This window comes from Aquarana catesbeiana, linkage group LG06, assembly GCF_042186555.1.
Source record: "Aquarana catesbeiana isolate 2022-GZ linkage group LG06, ASM4218655v1, whole genome shotgun sequence".
NCBI classification, from domain to species: Eukaryota; Metazoa; Chordata; class Amphibia; order Anura; family Ranidae; genus Aquarana; species Aquarana catesbeiana.
This window is the reverse complement of record NC_133329.1, coordinates 264,789,056-264,801,963: the sequence shown is the minus strand read 5'-3', so window position 1 is coordinate 264,801,963 and position 12,908 is coordinate 264,789,056. Positions and strand designations below refer to the sequence as shown.

Below are 12,908 nucleotides of genomic sequence, written 5' to 3'. Positions count from 1 at the left end.
TTGTTTACATTTATTTATAAAAGTGTGTGTGTATATATATATATATATATATATATATATATATATATATATATATATATATATATAGTATCTCACAAAAGTGAGCACACCCCTCACATTTTTGTAAATATTTTATTTTATCTTTTCATGTGACAACACTGAAGAAATGACACTTTGCTACAATGTAAAGTAGTGAGTGTACAGCTTGTATAACAGTGTACATTTTCTGTCCCCTCAAAATAACTCAACACACAGCCATTAATGTATAAACCACTGGCAACAAAATTGAGTACACCCCTAAGTGAAAATGTCCAAATTGGGCCCGAAGTGTCAATATTTTGTCTGGCCACCATTATTTTCCAGCACTGCCTTAACTCTCTTGGGCATTGAGTTCACCAGAGCTTCACAGGTTGCCACTGGAGTCCTCTTCCACTCCTCCATGATGACATCACATAGCTAGTGGATGTTAGAGGCCTCACGCTCCTCCACCTTCCATTTGAGGATGCCCCACAGATGCTCAATAGGGTTTAGGTCTGGAGACATGCTTGGCCAGTCCATCACCTTTACCCTCAGCTTCTTTAGCAAGGCAGTGGTCATCTTGGAGGTGTGTTTGGGGTCGTTATCATGTTGGAATACTGCCCTGCGGCCCAGTCTCCGAAAGGAGGTGATCCTGCTCTGCTTCAGTATGTCACAGTACATGTTGGCATTCATGGTTACCTCAATGAACTGTAGCTCCCTAGTGCCGGCAGCATTAATACATCCCCAGACTATGACACTCCCATCACCATTCTTGACTGTAGGCAAGACAGACTTGTCTATGTACTCCTCGCCTGATTGCTGCCACACATGCTTGACACCATCTAAACCAAATAAGTTTATCTTGACCGCAGTTCATGGTTCCAGCAATCCATGTCCGTAGTCTGCTTGTCTTCAGCAAACTGTGGGCTTTCTTGTGCATCATCTTTAGAAGAGGCTTCCTTCTGGGATGACAGCCATGCAGACCAATTTGATGCAGTGTGCAGCATATAGTTTGAGCACTGAAAGGCTGACCCCCCCATCCCTTCAACATCTGCAGCAATGCTGGCAGCACTCATATGTCTATTTCCCAAAGACAACCTCTGGATATGACGCTGAGCAAGTACACTCAACTTCCTTGGTTGACCATAGGTGAGGCCTGTTCTGAGTGGAACCCGTCCTGTTAAACTGCTGTATGGTCTTGGCCACCGTGCTGCAGCTCAGTTTCAGGGTTTTGGCAATCTTCTTATAGCCTAGGTCATCTTTATGTAGAGCAACAATTCTTTTTTTCAGATCCTCAGAGAGTTCTTTGCGATGGGGTGCCATGTTGAACTTCCAGTGAGCAGTATGAGAGAGAGTGACAGCGATAACACCAAATTTAACACACCTGCTCCCCTTACACACCTAAGACCTTGTAAAACTAATGAGTCACATGACACCGGGGAGGGAAAATGGCTAATTGGGCCCAATTTGGACTTTTTCACTAAGGGGTGTATTCACCTTTGTTGCCAGCGGTTAAGACATTAATGGCTGTGCGTTGAGTTATTTTGACCAAATTTACACCGTTATACAAGCTGTACACTCACTACTTTACATTGTAGCAAAGTGTAATTTCTTTAGTGTTGTGACACAAAAAGATCTAATAAATTATTTACAAAAATGTATGGGGTGTACTCACTTTTGTGAAATACTGTGTGTGTGTGTGTGTATGTATATATATATATATATATATATATATATATATATACACACACACATACGCATGTGTGTTTGAGCTCTGGGGTGCACACCCTAATGCAATAAGCCACTACCTAATTGAAGCAGTTCTAAAGACCACACCATATTTTTATGTATTCTGTCCATGCAATAGGCTATTTCCATTGTGTCACCCCAGTTGACAAGCAAAGAAAGGAACACCTTTAGAACAGAGCCTTGCAAAAGTATTCACCCCACTTGGCATTTTTCGTGTTTTGTTGCCTCACAACCTGGAATTAACATGGGTTGTTTGAGGATTTGCATCATTTAATTTACAGAACATGCTCACAACTTTAAAGATTTTTTTTTTATTGTGAAGCAAACAACAAATAGGACAAAATAACAGAAAAGTCAATGTGCATAACTATTCACCCCCTAAAGTCAACACTTTGTAGAGCCACCTTTTGCGGCTATCACAGCTCCAAGTCACTTTGGATAAGTCTCTATGAGCTTGCCACATCTTACCACTGGGATTTATGCCCATTCCTCCTTGCAAAACTACTCCAGCTCCTTCAAGTTGGATGGTTTGCGCTTGTGAACAGCAATCTTTAAGTCTGACCACAGATTTTCTATTGGATTGAGGTCTGGGCTTTGACTAGGTCATTCCAACACATTTACATCTTTCCCCTTAAACCACTCAAGTGTTGATTTAGTAGTGTGCTAGCCTCCTAGCCTCAAATCACACACAGAGTGGTACAGGTTTTGCTCAAGAATATCCCTGTATTTAGCGCCATCCATCTTTCCCTCAACTCTGTCCAGTTTCCCAGTCCCGACTGCTGAAAAACATCCCCACAGCATGATGCTGCCACCACCATGTTTCACTGTGGGGATGGTGTTCTTTGGGTGATGTGAAGTGTTGGGTTTGCGCCAGACATAGCGTTTTCTTTGATGGCCAAAAAGTTCAATTTTAGTCTCATCAGACCAGCACACCTTCCTCCATACATTTTGGGAGTGTCCCACATGCCTTTTCGCAAACTCAAAACGTGCCATTTTTTTTTTTTTTCTGAAAGTAATGTCTTTCTTCTGGCTACTCTGCCATAAAGCCCAACTCTATGGAACTTACGGCTTATTGTCGTCCTATGTACAGATACTCCAGTCTCTGCTGTGGAACTCTGCAGCCCCTCCAGGGTTACCTTAGGTCTCTGTGATGCCTCTCTGATTAATGCCCTCCTTGCCTGGTCCGTGAGTTTGGGTGTGCGGCCGTCTCTTGGCAGGTTTGCTGTTGTGCGATGTTATTTCCATTTGGTTATGATAGATTTGATGGTGTTCCTAGGGATTATCAAAGATTTGGTTATTTGTTTATAACCTAACCCTGACTTGTACTTCCCAACAACATTGTCCCTTACTTGTTTGCAGAGTTCCTTGCTCTTCATGGCAGTGTTTGGTTAGTGGTGCCTCTTGCTTAGGTGTTGCAGCCTCTGGGGCCTTTCAAAAAGGTGTGTATATGTAATGACAGATCATGTGACACTTAGATTGCACACAGGTGGACATCATTTCATTAACTATGTGACTTCTGAAGGTAATTGGTTACACCAAAGCTTTTTATGGGCTTCATAACAAAGGGGGTGAATACATATGCACGTGCCAATTATCATTTTTTTTATTTCTGAAAAATAGTTTTATGTATACATTTTTCTAATTTTACTTCACCAACTTAGACTATTGTGTTCTGATCCATCACATATAATTCAGATTAAAAAAACATTGAACTAAAGGCTGTAATGTAACAAATAGGTAAAAAGCCAAGGGGGGGGGTGAATATTTTGCAAGGCACTGTACGTGAGCCTTATCTTTCTGTAATCATGCCGTACTTAGCCATTACTTGTTAATTAGAGTTGTGTGATTTGCCCTGGACATTTTACTGTCAGTGTTTATTTTTGTTACTAGTTCCATAGAACTCATTCTACATCAATCATAGAATATTTTTGGATAACAAATAAAAAAAGGTGGCATACGCATGTTCTTGGTTGTACATTGGGTTGATTCTAAGCAGAAGCTGAACACAGTGAAAGTAGTTATGTGCAAAGTATAAAGGCTCCTCTTTTGATCTCAGACTTGTATCTCCTTGTGTAGCTCTTCATGTTCCAGTTGCTCAGAGGTCTGGCTTATATCCATCACCAGCACATCCTGCATCGAGACCTAAAACCACAGAATCTCCTTATCAGCTACCTAGGGGAGCTCAAACTGGCTGATTTTGGTAAGTCCAACACAGCTGATACAATTACATCAGAGTAGTTGGAGTAACAGGCCTTTCGAGTACACTTCATTTGTAATTAGATCATCATGAATAAGATTAAACAAAATCTTCAGGTTAATGAAATGTTCAGTCTTGGCAGGTTAATGGGATGCATGTGTGTAAAAAATACATGGCCAATATCTGGACTACATTAAAACCATGTTACTGCTTTAAAAAAACCAATGCAAAGTTTGTTAAGTGTTAAAAACAGAAAAAAAAAAGAAGGGTGGGTAAAGGAGGGAACTAGCTGCCCAGAAAATTCTAAATAGTTGTCTGCCAAGATCCTGAAAGGTAGCCACATAAATAAGTTGGCTTGGCTTGACTACCGAAAAAAAAAAAAAAAATCACCAAAGTAACACATACTGTAGGTATACATTCTCCTGTTCTGTGAGCATACAGGTATGTGCACATTAGTCATTCAAGCAACAGACTTATCTTTGGAGAACCATAGCCTATATGGCTAAAAAAAAGTCCAACCTGCTCCACAGACCTTTATTTTAATACTGGTAAGTCACTGATGTCTGCTCAGGTCTCCAGATAAAAGTTGATATCTTGACTCTTACCTGATGTGATTGATGTTCAAGGTGTCAATCACCTTATTTCAGTTTACTAAAGAAACAAGATTAATTGATTTTAATCCATGTATCATCCATTTTCTTTTTATTTAAGTGCTTTACCTGGTTAAAACATTTAAAATTGAAATTCCTACCTTTGCCAGAGAAAGTGCTTCTCTAGGCTTTTTTGTACAGGCCACATGTCTTAAAGTGGTTGTAAAGCTTTTTTGGTGACTTTTACCTATAGGTAAGCCCAGAATAAGGCTTACCTATAGGTAGTGGAAATATCTCCTAAACATGCGCCGTTTAGGAGATATTTCACTTGTAGTGTGCCGATGTCGTCATCAACGCATGCGCTGTGAAGAAACGGACCACCATGCCGTTTCTCCCCCCCCCCAGCGTGTGCTGTGACTGACGGCTCCTGCGCGTATGTGTGTGGGAGTGACATCACACGACTCCGGCCAGTCACAGAGCCAGAGTCTGCAGCCCCGGAAGGAAAAGGGGCAAACACGGCCGCGGCCTGCTCAGGGGACAGCGCGGGCTTCGTTTGCAGGTAAGTGTCATAATGGGCTAGTATGCGATGCATACTAGCCCATTATGCTTTTCATTTGCAGGCCTTGTGGGGAGCAAAAGAGGAAGTAAACCCCATCGGGGTTAACTTCCTCTTTAAGGACTTTAAGGACTAATGATTTGGTGACACAATCTCTGATAAAATAGTAGGATCAGACAATTTTGACTCTCCCTTAGGCTACTTTCACACAGGGACGCCCGGCCATTAGCACTAAAGTGCCGCTCGTTTTTCGGCCGCTAGCGAAGCGCTTTTTACTAAAAACAAATGGTACAAAAGTCCCGCTTTTCAGGCGCTATGGAAGTGCTCCCAACCCGCCCCAAAGATGCTGCTTGCAGTACTTTTTATAACGTCCCGCAAGTTCATCGCCCGAGTGTGAAAGCGCACACCGCAAAGAAAGGGAGGCAGTTTTCAGGCGCTTTTTAGAGGCTATTTCTAACCCATGAAAATTGCCTCAGTGTGAAAAGGGGTCTAAAGGCCTAGGCTCTTAGTTACATAACCTCTGATAAAATAGTAGGATCAGTCAACTCTGGTGATACCTTTTTTTGAGATCCTATATCCAAAAGGCCTTCATACATATCACCTGCACTAAGGCAACTTACATCAGTGTTTTCCCCAGAAAAAAATGAAATTTATGTAACATATGAGTATAGGACTATTGGAATGTAAAAATATTTATATAAATCTATAGTCTTGAATTATATACGTACATTGGCACCCAAATGTGTTTATTATACATACAGGCTATAAATCCTGCTTAGCTGCACTGCTCAGTAAAGATTCACTCATATTCTAAGTTTTGAATGGAACCCTAATAAATTAATCGGAGCTGCTTTACAGTGCATCATTTGCTATATTTCTACTTTTCGTAGTTACTTTTAAAATGAACCTTAAATAGTACATACTGACCTAAATCTATCATTGTCACCACTGGCACACATCTTAGGAGGGTTAAAAATAAAATCTTTTCTGTAAGCATTTTGGGGCCTGAAATGCTTAAGTGCTTTAAAATGCACTTACATTGTGTCAGGGGTCTGGCCCCATCCCTTTTTTTGAGCCTTACTAGTAAACCATTATACCTGTACACATGGTCGGACTTTCCGACGGAATATGTGCGATCAGAGCTTGTTGTCGGAAATTCCGACCGTGTGTGGGCTCCATCGGACTTTTTGCATCGGAATTTTCGACACACAAAGTTTGAGAGCAGGCTATAAAATTTCCGTAAATTCTGACCGTGTGTGGACAATTCACAAAGTGCCACGCATGCTCAGAATAAATTAAGAGACGAAAGCTATTGGCTACTGCCCCATTTATAGTCCCGACGTACGTGTTTTATGTCACTGCGTTCAGAACGATCGGATTTTCCGACAACTTTGTGCGACCGTGTGTATGCAAAACAAGTTTGAGCCAACATCCGTCGGAAAAAATCCATGGATTTTGTTGTCGGAATGTCCGATCGTGTGTACAGGGCATTACACTAATGGGTAACCACACGAAATAGAAATGAGCTTACAACTCATAAACCTAGGTAGGAAGCCCATATGGGAGCACCTGGGTATTATGGGCACCCAGGGTCAAGGGACCTGATGCACAGACACTAGAAGATTCCTTCTACTAGTGCTAGATTGGTGGCATTTCAAGCTTGATTTAGCTTTTCGTTTTGGATAAGGTAGAATAATGGCTAGAACCCCTGTCAGTTTTACTTTGTTTGTTTTTCGACCGGGGAGATTTTCCATCATATCCTGTCTCAATACACAAGGGGACGTGAGAGATGTCTCCAAAGGAAACAAGATCTTTAACAAGAGTGTCAGTTCTGTCACAATAAAAAATGTAAAAAAACCTGAATCCTTTACATCAATTTATACATCCGTCTTCAGTTCAGTTTATGTCAGTATACATCCTTTTTTAACATGCCTGTTTTTGTGTTTTTTTTAGTTGGACAAAAGTAGAAACAAAAATATGTTGCCTTCTAGAGAACGGACAAAAATGGAACAGACCTAAAAAGACACAAACCTTTTCTGTTTTTTCTCTGTGGCTATCTGCAAACACAAGAGCATTTACATCCGCCCTTAGGCTGTATTCACACCTGAGCATATCGTTTTTGAGCGTTTCTTCCAGAGTTTTGTTGCGCGTTTCTTACGGGCATATTTGCGCGTTTCCATGCAGCGTTGTTTCATCATTTGTTGCTATGCTGTTAGATTTTGTCATCTGCTTCCTGCTCCAAAAACGTCCAAATCTGCCCGATTTGCGCGACAAAAAAGGGTCCAGAACTTGTTTGAGCCTCAGGCGTAGGGCTTCAGGCGACTTGGAGTGGAAATGTGAACCATCTCCATAGAGAATAATAGATTTTTTCCCCTGAACCGTTTTGTAGCTTGAGGCTTCAAGCTACAAAACGCTCAGGTGTGAATGGGCTCTTAGGCTCGGTTCACACTGCTCTCTGCGAACCACTTCGGGTGCCAATACAAAGCTAATGACACCCCCAGATTCCTTAGCAGATCGCAGTGCGAACTGTGAATTCGGACAGTAATCAAATTGCATGGGTGTAAACACCCATGTGACCTGATTCTGGTGCGGACAAAAAAAGGGTCCTGCACGAGTTTGGTCAAAATGCAATGGGAATTTGGCCATACAGTTTGTATGGCTGAATTTGCATCGCACAGACATCGCATGTAATCTTCACAGCAATGCGGTGCAAATCACATGCAATGTCTGGCATCGCACTAGTGTGAACAGGCCCTCATACATTGCGATTCAGTCTGAATCTGCTATAAAACTGACAGACAGATGCAGACTGAATGCCCATATGAAAGGGCCATAAGACAGTTGTCTCTGGAACAAGGATTTCCTCTCTATTCCTGTTCCAGTGACAACTTTAAACTTTCTCTCACTTTCATTGGCACCTCTTGTCAAACTTTCCCATTCAAGTCCCATTCAAATCAATGAGGCTGCACCAATTGCTTGGCTCAAGGTTGTGACACATTAGTCCATCTGAAAATTGCCAATTGGCAAAAAAAATGGCAAGAAGAAAAAACAGACTAGGAGCTAGCAGGATCACCTCTTCTTTTTTTTATAATTGTAATTTTTATTTGTTCGAAAAACACATTAAAGATATAACAGGTATATCACAGGATGTACATCCAAGGAAAAGGAGAAAATAAATAAATAAAAAAAACAAAAAAACACAAAAAAGAAACAAATACAAAATATAAGTACAAAAGGGATCAGGATATAAAGACAGCAGGTTCCATGGGTCAGTATTAGGACCTTTTCGGCGTACTATGAATAGAGAACATTAATAGTTAACACATGGCAAAGGCAAACTTTACAGGGTGCATGAACATGAGTGGCCTCTCACAATGAAAGGGTCTCTGCAAGAACATTATCAAGGGAAAAGGAGAAAGAAATACACATGTAGAGGAAAACATAGTCTTTCTACCTTAAATATTCCAAAATCATTCAGTTCGTATGGTCCCCATATTTCGATTGGTCCCAGGGCTCCCAAAAACTGTTAAACTGAGAAACCGAATCGTACCGTGGCCGTGAGAAATTCCATCCTCCTAATCTCTGTTACAGTTTGTAGAAATTGTAGGTGAGAGGGAGGGGTAGTAGACAGCCAACACAGTAGTATAACCCTCTTAGCAGCTAGGAGAATATAGGAAGTTAAGCATTTAGTTGGTTTGGAAATACCTGGGAAGTGGAGCCCCAGTAGGTAATGGATAGGATCTAAGGGGAGAGGTAGGCCTGTCACATACTGAAGTGTTTGCTGGACTTCTATCCAAAATGCCTGTACACGTGAACAGGTCCAAAAAATATGAAAGTGTGAACCTGTCTCCGTACCACATCTCCAACACCTAGGTGAGAGGGAGGGATCTATATGATGAATACGCTCTAGGGTCCTGTACCAAAACATCAAAATCTTCACCGCCATCTCACTTTGAACGACACATTTGGAGGATTTAAAAGTTGATACCCAAATTTTAGCCCATAGCTGCATAGGGATAGTACGTCCCAGTAATACATTCCATTTACGCATATATAGGTGAGTATTAGGTAGTACCTTTGTGGATTCATGATATGGTATATGGAGAATATTAAATGTAGTTGATGAGGAAGGATCACCTCTTCTAACGCCTGACAGCAGCTGCTTAGCCACACTCTTAAAAGTTTTCCACTATGGATTCCTTTTTAGAGAATATACAACTGTGAACTTAGCATTACAGTAAAACTTCATTGTATGCACTTGCTAAAAATCCAGTATACAGTAGTTTCCCTAATGCAGCAGTCCCCAAACAACAACCTATGGGCCGGTTATTACAGTTCATTGGTTGCCATAGACTGGCTCTGCAATGAGCAGACCCTGTATGCAGGGCTTTCTCTTTGCAAGTGGTAGTTGGTAGTTGGAAGCTGCTGTATCTAATGGCAGTGGGTGCTAGGTGCTGGAAAGCAGAGCATAGCAGCACCCCAGCAATGTAAAAGGCAACCTTGAATGGAGTAATCTTCTTCTTGATGGCAACTGTATAGTCCTGGATGTGACATCTTTAAAAAGGAGCATCCCAGGAAACTGAACACCAATGCTGAGACACAATTTCCCACTGACACAGGGGTACCATTCCTACCATCAACAAAGGGATACCATTCCTCCCACTGACACACTGAGCACCATTCCCCCCATTAACTGCTGATGTAGAGGCAGCCTAACTCCCTCTAACAGAAGGGCACCATTCCTCCTACTGACACAAAGCCGCCTTTCCTCTTACTGACCACTGACGCAGGGACATTTATACTCTCATTGACACAGGCACATTTATTACTCCCACTGATGCAGACTCATTTATTACTCCTGTAGCACAGCCCCCTAGGGGACTGCGTGGATTTACCTGCTCATCTGCATCGCCATGACCCTGTGAACCTTCTAACCCACTTGACACTCTGGGTTCAGACATCATTGCAATACCTTTAAAGGGTTACCAAACTCTTGTGGTTTTATTTTTTTTTAAATAACAAACATGTCATACTTACCTCCACTGTGCAGTTCGTTTTGCACAGAGTGGCCCCAGTACTCCTCTCCTTGGCTGTACCTGTGCGGGCGCGCTCCTGAATCCAGCTTTTGTGTCCATAGACACAGAAAGCCGGACTCGGCCCCGCACCCTGGCACCCGAGTCATTGGATTTGATTGACAGCAGTGGGAGCCAATGGCTGCACTGCTATCAATCTATCCAATCAAGAGGCAACCAAGGCAGCAAGAGAATATTATATACACCTATGTACAGTATAATACCACTTGGACATAAACTGAAAGGATAAACAAGTTAAATAGCAATACTGACAATGCTTCTAGAAAGAGAAACCCAGGCCAGCCTGTTTAACCTCTGATCCTAATGAGAGATGCAGCTAATCATGGATGGTGTAAGGGTCCTTTACTTAGCAATGACAGAATGTCCCCTTTGCAGATATGATGGTCTTCAATAGCAGTCGGAGCTCATTAATTGTATCCAATAGGGTGTAGTAACAGAGTGATAGTATATCTTGTGATGATTGTAGCTAAAGAGAATTATGAACAGTGTTCAAATAAAGGTGCAGTGAAGTGTTCCCAAGATAAAGCTGTCTGTGCACAGTATCCCAATGAAACAAAGGAAAGGTTTGCAAAGATGGGCAATGGCCCTCTCACCAACGACCTGGCCGATTCAACGCCTTCCAGCTAGCGACCCCCGAATGGACATTCTGGCTGCAGATCCACTTATGATGATCCCCTATTACGGATCACGAAGCGTGGGTAGCTGCACTGTAGAGATGGTGCTGATCAGAATTCCAATAAACAGCAAGCAGCGCTGGACCCCTTCTCGGTCAGGTAGGAATACTGTGGATCGCGTGGTAGGCCTCACCCTCACTCTCCATGCATGGAAAGGTCCTTCGCACATGAGGCCCCAGAGGAAGAGATCACTAAGCGGGTCTCCAGTGTCTTTTTTAGTTCTTCCCAGCAATCTCCCTGGTGGTGATCCAAGTCGTACTCAACTTCTGTCTACAATGTAAGCCTGGTGTTCTGGGGCCAGAGCTCTCACCCACCTCCTAAACTCTCATTCAGTGTGTTCACTTCCTAAGATCTCTAGGACAAGGCTTTTTTCTATTAGAGCTCCCTTATTTCTGCCCTAAGCAACCGCAGCCTCCCACGCGGATTGTGGCTCTTGTCTAGGTTGGCTAGGGCCCACTGCAGATAGCATCCCGGACGAGCCCCCCAAATGTAGCACGGCCCCCTAGGGACTGCTTGGATTTACCTGCTCATCTGCATCGCCATGACCCTGTGAACCGTCCAACCCACCTGACACTCTGGGTTCAGACATCATTGCAATACCTTTAAATAATAAGACAACACTCAATGTGTTTATATTCTATTAACGTTTACTGGGATACTTCAGTTAAGATGGTTGTACAAAGAGGTAATGGTTCAACTGAGTTTGGGATAACAGCTCAAACTCAGCCGAATGACCTCTTAAGAAATGTCAGTTGAGACAGAAGGCAACAACAGAATATTATATACACCTATGTACAGTATAATACCACTTGGACATAAACTGAAAGGATAAACAAGTTAAACAGCAATACTGACAATGCTTCTAGAAAGAGAAACCCAGGCCAGCCTGTTTAACCTCTGATCCTAATGAGAGATGCAGCTAATCATGGATGGTGTAAGGGCCCTTTACTTAGCAATGACAGAATGTCCCCTTTGCAGATATGATGGTCTTCACCAGCAGTCGAAGCTCATTAATTGTATCCAATAGGGTGTAGTAACAGAGTGATAGTATATCTTGTGACGATTGTAGCTAAAGAGAATTATGAACAGTGTTCAAATAAAGGTGCAGTGAAGTGTTCCCAGGATAAAGCTGTCTGTGCACAGTATCCCAATGAAACAAAGGAAAGGTTTGCAAAGATGGGCAATGGCCCTCTCACCGACGACCTGGCCGATTCAACGCCTTCCAGCTAGCGACCCCAGAATGGACATTCTGGCTGCCGATCCACTTATGATGATCCCCTATTATGGATCACGAAGCGTGGGTAGCTGCACTGTAGAGATGGTGCTGATCAGAATTCCAATAAACAGCAAGCAGCGCTGGACCCCTTCTCGGTCAGGTAGGAATACTGTGGATCGCGTGGTAGGCCTCACCCTCACTCTCCATGCATGGAGAGGTCCTTTGCACATGAGGCCCCAGAGGAAGAGAGCACTAAGCGGGTCTCCATTGTCTTTTTTAGTTCTTCCCAGCAATCTCCCTGGTGGTGATCCAAGTCGTACTCAACTTCTGTCTACAATGTAAGCCTGGTGTTCTGGGGCCAGAGCTCTCACCCACCTCCTAAACTCTCATTCAGTGTGTTCACTTCCCGAGATCTCTAGGACAAGGCTTTTCTCTATTAGAGCTCCCTTATTTCTGCCCTAAGCAACCGCAGCCTCCCACGCGGATTGTGGCTCTTGTCTAGGTTGGCTAGGGCCCACTGCAGATAGCATCCCGGACGAGCGCCCCAAATGTAGCACGGCCCCCTAGGGACTGCTTGGATTTACCTGCTCATCTGCATCGCCATGACCCTGTGAACCGTCCAACCCACCTGACACTCTGGGTTCAGACATCATTGCAATACCTTTAAATAATAAGACAACACTCAATGTGTTTATATTCTATTAACGTTTACTGGGATACTTCAGTTAAAATGGTTGTACAAAGAGGTAATGGTTCAACTGAGTTTGGGATAACAGCTCAAACTCAGCCGAATGACCTCTTAAGAAATGTCAGTT

General features: G+C 42.7%; 1 protein-coding gene across 4 annotated transcripts in view; it reads left to right on the top strand.

Moving 5' to 3' along the window:
* CDK15 (cyclin dependent kinase 15) overlaps window positions 1-12,908 on the top strand; it is a 438,173-nt gene that overhangs the window by 136,152 nt on the left and 289,113 nt on the right. For all 4 annotated transcript variants that reach the window (XM_073633297.1, XM_073633299.1, XM_073633298.1 and 1 more), the window contains one exon: window positions 3,844-3,967. In XM_073633297.1, coding sequence (XP_073489398.1) covers window positions 3,844-3,967 — 124 coding nt within the window. The remainder of the gene's footprint in view (window positions 1-3,843; window positions 3,968-12,908) is intronic.